General features: G+C 57.6%; 1 protein-coding gene across 3 annotated transcripts in view; it reads left to right on the top strand.

The window, feature by feature from the left end:
• The window catches only part of LOC144955709 (epidermal growth factor receptor kinase substrate 8-like protein 3), a 16,558-nt gene that overhangs the window by 7,834 nt on the left and 1,224 nt on the right, over positions 1-7,500 (top strand). The window contains exons 5-7 of one of the 3 annotated variants that reach the window (XM_078885857.1): positions 663-780; positions 4,083-4,164; positions 7,214-7,337. In XM_078885857.1, coding sequence (XP_078741983.1) covers positions 663-780; positions 4,083-4,164; positions 7,214-7,337 — 324 coding nt within the window. Of the gene's footprint in view, positions 1-662; positions 781-4,073; positions 4,165-7,213; positions 7,338-7,500 lie in introns of all 3 variants that reach the window. The other 2 variants (XM_078885856.1, XM_078885855.1) reach the window with 2 other exon arrangements.

Genomic DNA, 7,500 nt, shown 5'->3' with positions numbered 1-7,500 from the left:
CACCCCTACCACTCCACCACTCCACCCCTACCACTCCACCCCTACCACTCCACCCCTACCACTCCACCACTCCACCCCTACCACTCCACCACTCCACCCCTACCACCCCACCACTCCACCCCTACCACTCCACTACTCCACCCCTACCACTCCACCCCTACCACTCCACCACTCCACCCCTACCACTCCACCCCTACCACTCCACCACTCCACCCCTACCACTCCACCACTCCACCCCTACCACTCCACCACTCCACCCCTACCACTACACCCCTACCACCCCTCCACTCTACCCCTACCACTCCACCCCTACCACTCCACCACTCCACCCCTACCACTCCACCCCTACCACTCTACCCCTACCACTCCACCACTCCACCCCTACCACTCCACCCCTACCACTCCACCCCTACCACTCTACCCCTACCACTCCACCACTCCACCCTTACCACTCCACCACTCCACCCCTACCACTCCACCCCTACCACTCTACCCCTACCACTCCACCACGCCACCCCTACCACTCCACCACTCTACCCCTACCACTCTACCCCTACCACTCTACCCCTACCACTCCACCACTCAACCCCTACCACTCCACCCCTACCACTCTACCCCTACCACTCAACCACTCCACCACTCCACCCCTATCACTCCACCAGGTCCTGGACGACTCCAAGAAGTGGTGGAAGGTGCGGGATCAGGGTGGACGCGAGGGGTTCGTCCCGGCGAGTATCCTGCAGACGACGACCCCCGGGGGAGACGCACCCAGCACACAGGGTAGCCGCCAAGCCCGTAGCACCATCATCATCATCATCAGCACCATCATCATCATCAGCAGTACCACCATCACCATCATCATCAGCATCATCATCAGCAGCACCATCATCATCATCATCAGCAGCATCATCATCAGCAGCAGCAGTACCACCATCACCATCATCATCAGCATCATCATCATCAGCAGCATCATCATCAGCAGCAGCAGTACCACCATCACCATCATCATCAGCATCATCATCATCAGCACCATCATCATCATCAGCAGTACCACCATCACCATCATCATCAGCAGCATCATCAGCAGCAGCATCACCATCATTATCATCAGGGTACCCGCCAAGCCCGTAGCACCATCATCATCAGCAGCAGCAGCAGCATCATCATCATCAGCAGCAGCAGTAGCAGCATCATCATCATCAGCAGTAGCAGCATCATCATCATCAGCAGTAGCAGCACCACCATCATCATCATCAGCAGTAGCACCATCATCATCATTATCATCAGGGTACCTGCCAAGCCCGTAGCACCATCATCATCATCAGCAGCAGCATCATCATCAGCAGCATCATCAGCAGCAGCATCATCATCATTATCATCAGGGTACCTGCCAAGCCCGTAGCACCATCATCATCATCAGCAGCAGCATCATCATCATCATCAGCAGCAGCAGCAGTATCATCAGCAGTAGCAGCATCAGCAGCATCATCATCATCATCATCAGCAGCAGTATCATCAGCAGCAGCATCATCAGCAGCAGCATCATCAGCAGCAGCATCACCATCATCATCATCAGCAGCAACATCATCATCATTATCATCAGGGTACCTGCCAAGCCCGTAGCACCATCATCATCATCAGCAGTAGCAGCATCAGCAGCAGCATCAGCAGCAGCCGTAGCACCATCATCATCATCATCAGCAGCACCATCATCATCATCATCAGCAGCATCATCATCATCATCAGCAGCAGCATCATTATCATCAGCATCAGCAGCATCATCATCATCACCATCATCAGCAGCAGCATTATCATCATCACCATCATCAGCAGCAGCATCATCAGCATCATCATCGTCACCATCACCACCATCTTGATCATCATCATCAATCACCATCATCAACATCATCATCAGCAGCAGCATCATCATCATCACCACCACCACCATCAATGTCACCATCGCCACCACGACCACCACCATCATCACCATCATCATCAGCAGCAGCAGCATCATCAGCAGCACCATCAATGTCACCATCGCCACCACCATCATCACTACCATCATCATCATCAGCAACATCATCATCATCATCAACAGCATCATCATCAGCATCAGCAGCAGCATCATAATCAGCAGCATCATCAGCATCAGCAGCAGCATTATCATCAGCATCACCATCATCATCACCATCAACACCATCATCATCACCATCACCACCATCATCATCAATCACCACCACCATCATCACCACCACCATCACCACCATCTTGATCATCATCAGCATCACCATCATCATCAATCACCACCACCATCATCACCACCATCATCACCATCATCACCACCATCATCACCATCATCACCACCATCACCACCATCACCATCATCACCATCATCACCATCACCACCATCATCATCACCATCAACACCATCATCACCACCATCATCACCATCATCACCACCATCACCACCATCACCATCATCACCATCATCATCATCAGCATCATGAGCTGCAGCATCATCATCACCACCATCACCACCATCACCATCATCACCATCACCATCATCACCACCATCACCACCATCATCATCATCATCACCATCATCACCATCACCATCACCACCACCATCACCATCATCACCATCATCACCACCATCATCACCATCATCACCATCATCACCACCATCATCACCATCATCACCATCATCATCACCATCATCACCATCATCACCACCATCATCATCATCATCACCATCATCACCATCACCATCACCACCACCATCACCATCATCACCATCATCGTCACCATCATCACCATCACCACCATCACCACCATCATCACCATCGTCACCACCACCATCACCATCATCACCATCATCACCATCATCACCATCGTCACCATCATCATCACCATCATCACCATCATCATCACCATCATCACCATCATCATCACCATCATCATCACCATCATCACCATCATCATCACCATCATCACCATCATCATCACCATCATCATCACCATCGTCACCATCATCATCACCATCATCACCATCATCATCACCATCATCACCATCATCATCACCATCATCATCACCATCATCACCATCATCATCACCATCATCACCATCATCATAATCGGCAGCGTGTGCCCTTGTCCCAGCGGGCTGCGTGAGCTACACGGGCTCCCTGTGCCTGTGTCTGTGTGAGGAGGTGCACCATCATCACCATCACCATCATCACCATCACCACCATCATCACCATTGTCACCATCGTCACCATCACCATCATCACCATCATCATAATCGGCAGCGTGTGCCCTTGTCCCAGCGGGCTGCGTGAGCTACACGGGCCCCCTGTGCCTGTGTCTGTGTGAGGAGGTGCACCATCATCACCATCACCATCATCACCATCACCATCATCACCACCATCACCACCATCATCATCATCATCACCATCATCACCATCACCATCACCACCACCATCACCATCATCACCATCATCACCACCATCATCACCATCATCACCATCATCACCACCATCATCACCATCATCACCATCATCATCACCATCATCACCATCATCACCATCATCACCACCATCATCATCATCATCACCATCATCACCATCACCATCACCACCACCATCACCATCATCACCATCATCGTCACCATCATCACCATCACCACCATCACCACCATCATCACCATCGTCACCACCACCATCACCATCATCACCATCATCACCATCATCACCATCGTCACCATCATCATCACCATCATCACCATCATCATCACCATCATCACCATCATCATCACCATCATCACCATCATCATAATCAGCAGCGTGTGCCCTTGTCCCAGCGGGCTGCGTGAGCTACACGGGCTCCCTGTGCCTGTGTCTGTGTGAGGAGGTGCACCATCATCACCATCACCATCATCACCATCACCACCATCATCACCATTGTCACCATCGTCACCATCACCATCATCACCATCATCATAATCGGCAGCGTGTGCCCTTGTCCCAGCGGGCTGCGTGAGCTACACGGGCCCCCTGTGCCTGTGTCTGTGTGAGGAGGTGCAGCAGGAGCAGTGACGTCACTGGGGCTCTCCTCGTCAGCCGATGACGTCACGTGCTGGCTGCAGCAGCAGGGGCACGACACCACGTGGGTCTCCCCCCCCCCCCCCGTGTCTCCCCCCCGTGTCTCACCGTGTCTCACTGTGTCTCACTGTGTCTCCCCGTGTCTCCAGCTGTCTCCAGCTGTGTCTCCAGCTGTCTCCAGCTGTCTCCCCGTGTCTCCAGCTGTCTCCCCGTGTCTCCAGCTGTCTCCCCGTGTCTCCAGCTGTCTCCCCGTGTCTCCAGCTGTCTCCCCGTGTCTCCAGCTGTCTCTCCCCGTGTCTCACTGTGTCTCACTGTGTCTCCCCGTGTCTCCAGCTGTGTCTCCAGCTGTGTCTCCAGCTGTGTCCCCGTGTCTCCAGCTGTGTCCCCGTGTCTCCAGCTGTCTCCAGCTGTCTCCAGCTGTGTCTCACTGTGTCTCACTGTGTCTCCCCGTGTCTCCAGCTGTCTCCAGATGTGTCTCCAGCTGTCTCCAGCTGTGTCCCCGTGTCTCCAGCTGTCTCCAGCTGTCTCCAGCTGTGTCTCACTGTGTCTCACTGTGTCTCCCCGTGTCTCCAGCTGTCTCCAGCTGTCTCCAGATGTGTCTCCAGCTGTCTCCAGCTGTGTCCCCGTGTCTCCAGCTGTCTCCCCGTGTCTCCAGCTGTCTCTCCCCGTGTCTCACTGTGTCTCACTGTGTCTCACTGTGTCTCCTGGCTGCAGCAGCAGGGGCACAACACCACGTGTGTCTCCAGCTGTGTCTCCCCGTGTCTCCCCGTGTCTCCAGCTGTGTCTCCCCGTGTCTCCCCGTGTCTCCAGCTGTGTCTCCCCCCTGTGTCTCCCCGTGTCTCCAGCTGTGTCTCCCCGTGTCTCCCCGTGTCTCCAGCTGTGTCTCCCCGTGTCTCCCCGTGTCTCCAGCTGTGTCTCCCCCCTGTGTCTCCCCGTGTCTCCAGCTGTGTCTCCCCGTGTCTCCAGCTGTGTCTCCCCGTGTCTCCCCGTGTCTCCAGCTGTGTCTCCCCGTGTCTCCCCGTGTCTCCAGCTGTGTCTCCCCCCTGTGTCTCCCCGTGTCTCCAGCTGTGTCTCCCCGTGTCTCCAGCTGTGTCTCCCCGTGTCTCCAGCTGTGTCTCCCCGTGTCTCCAGCTGTGTCTCCCCGTGTCTCCAGCTGTGTCTCCCCGTGTCTCCAGCTGTGTCTCCCCGTGTCTCCCCGTGTCTCCCCGTGTCTCCCAGTGTCTCCCCGTGTCTCCCCGTGTCTCCCCGTGTCTCCCAGTGTCTCCCCGTGTCTCCCCGTGTCTCCCCGTGTCTCCCAGTGTCTCCCCGTGTCTCCCCGTGTCTCCCCGTGTCTCCAGCTGTCTCCCCGTGTCTCCCAATGGCTCCCCGTGTCTCCAGCTGTCTCCAGCTGTCTCCAGTTGTGTCTCCAGCTGTCTCCCCGTGTCTCCAGCTGTGTCTCCCCGTGTCTCACTGTGTCTCCAGCTGTGTCCCCGTGTCTCACTGTGTCTCCCCGTGTCTCCCCGTGTCTCCCCGTGTCTCCAGCTGTCTCCAGCTGTGTCCCCGTGTCTCACTGTGTCTCCCCGTGTCTCCCCGTGTCTCCCCGTGTCTCCAGCTGTCTCCAGCTGTGTCCCCGTGTCTCACTGTGTCTCACTGTGTCTCCCCGTGTCTCCCCGTGTCTCCCCGTGTCTCCCCGTGTCTCCAGCTGTCTCCAGCTGTGTCCCCGTGTCTCACTGTGTCTCAGTGTGTCTCCCCGTGTCTCCCCGTGTCTCCAGCTGTCTCCAGCTGTGTCCCCGTGTCTCACTGTGTCTCACTGTGTCTCCCCGTGTCTCCCCGTGTTTCCAGCTGTCTCCAGCTGTCTCCCCGTGTCTCCCCCCCGTGTCTCTCCGTGTCTCACTGTGTCTCCCCGTGTCCCCCCGTGTCTCCAGCTGTCCTCCCGTGTCTCCAGCTGTCTCCAGCTGTCTCCAGCTGTCTCCCCGTGTTTCCCCCCCGTGTCTCTCCGTGTCTCACTGTGTCTCCCCGTGTCTCCCCGTGTCTCCAGCTGTCCTCCCGTGTCTCCAGCTGTCTCCAGCTGTCTCCAGCTGTCTCCCCGTGTCTCTCAATGGCTCCCGTGTCTCCCCGTGTCTCCCAGTGTCTCACTGTGTCTCATTGTGTCTCCCCACGTCTCCCCGTGTCTCCAGCTGTGTCCCCGTGTCTCCAGCTGTCTCCAGCTGTCTCCAGCTGTCTCCCCGTGTCTCCCAATGGCTCCCCATGTCTCTCCGTGTCTCCCTGTGTCTCCCCGCGTCTCCAGCTGTCTCCAGCTGTGTCCCCGTGTCTCCCAATAGCTCTCCGTGTCTCCCCGTGTCTCCCAATGGCTCCCCATGTCTCTCCGTGTCTCCCCGTGTCTCCCCGCGTCTCCCCGTGTCTCTCCGTGTCTCCCAATGGCTCCCCCCGTCTCCCCGTGTCTCCCCGCGTCTCCCCGCGTCTCCCCGCGTCTCCCCGTGTCTCTCCGTGTCTCCCAATGGCTCCCCATGTCTCTCCGTGTCTCCCCGTGTCTCCCCCCGTCTCCCCGTGTCTCCCCGCGTCTCCCCGCGTCTCCCCGCGTCTCCCCGCGTCTCCCCGTGTCTCCCCGTGTCTCCCCGCGTCTCACCATGTCTCTCCGTGTATCTCCGTGTCTCCCCGTGTCTCCCCGCGTCTCCCCGCATCTCCCCGCGTCTCCCCGTGTCTCCCCATACACCCCGTGTCCCCCGTGTCTCCCCCCGTCTCCTGGTGTCTCCCCGCATCTCCCCGTGTCTCCCCGCGTCTCCCCGTGTCTCCCCGCGTCTCACCGCGTCTCCCCGCGTCTCACCGCGTCTCCCCGTGTCTCCCCGTGTCTCCCCGCGTCTCCCCGTGTCTCCCCGTGTCTCCCCGTGTCTCATCGTGTCTCCCCGCGTCTCCCTGTATCTCCCCGTGTCTCCCCGTGTCTCCCCGTGTCTCCCCGTGTCTCCCCGTGTCTCCCCGTGTCTCCCCGCGTCTCCCCGCATCTCACCATGTCTCTCCGTGTATCTCCGTGTCTCCCCGTGTTTCCCCGTGTCTCCCCACGTCTCCCCACGTCTCACGATGTCTCTCCGTGTCTCCCCGCGTCTCCCCGCGTCTCCCCTCGTCTCCCCGTGTCTCAGGTTGGTGGACGCTCTGTCTGGTCTCGACGGGAGGGAGATTCTGTCGCTCACTCGCAAGGAGCTGATGGAGATATGTGGACCTGCTGACGGGCAGAAGTTGGAGAAGGAGTTGAGAATGTTGAGGGTGAGTCGCTCACCCACCCGCTCACCCACTCGCCCACCCACTCACCCACCAACTCACCCGCTCACTCGCCCGCTCACCCGCCCACTCACCCGCTCACTCACCTACTCACCCACCCACTCACCCACCCACTTACCCACTCGCCCACCCACTCACCCACTCACTC

The sequence above is a fragment of the Lampetra fluviatilis genome, unplaced genomic scaffold (genome assembly GCF_964198595.1).
Source record: "Lampetra fluviatilis unplaced genomic scaffold, kcLamFluv1.1 SCAFFOLD_653, whole genome shotgun sequence".
Taxonomy (NCBI): domain Eukaryota; kingdom Metazoa; phylum Chordata; class Hyperoartia; order Petromyzontiformes; family Petromyzontidae; genus Lampetra; species Lampetra fluviatilis.
This window is presented reverse-complemented; position numbering and strand designations above follow the sequence as displayed.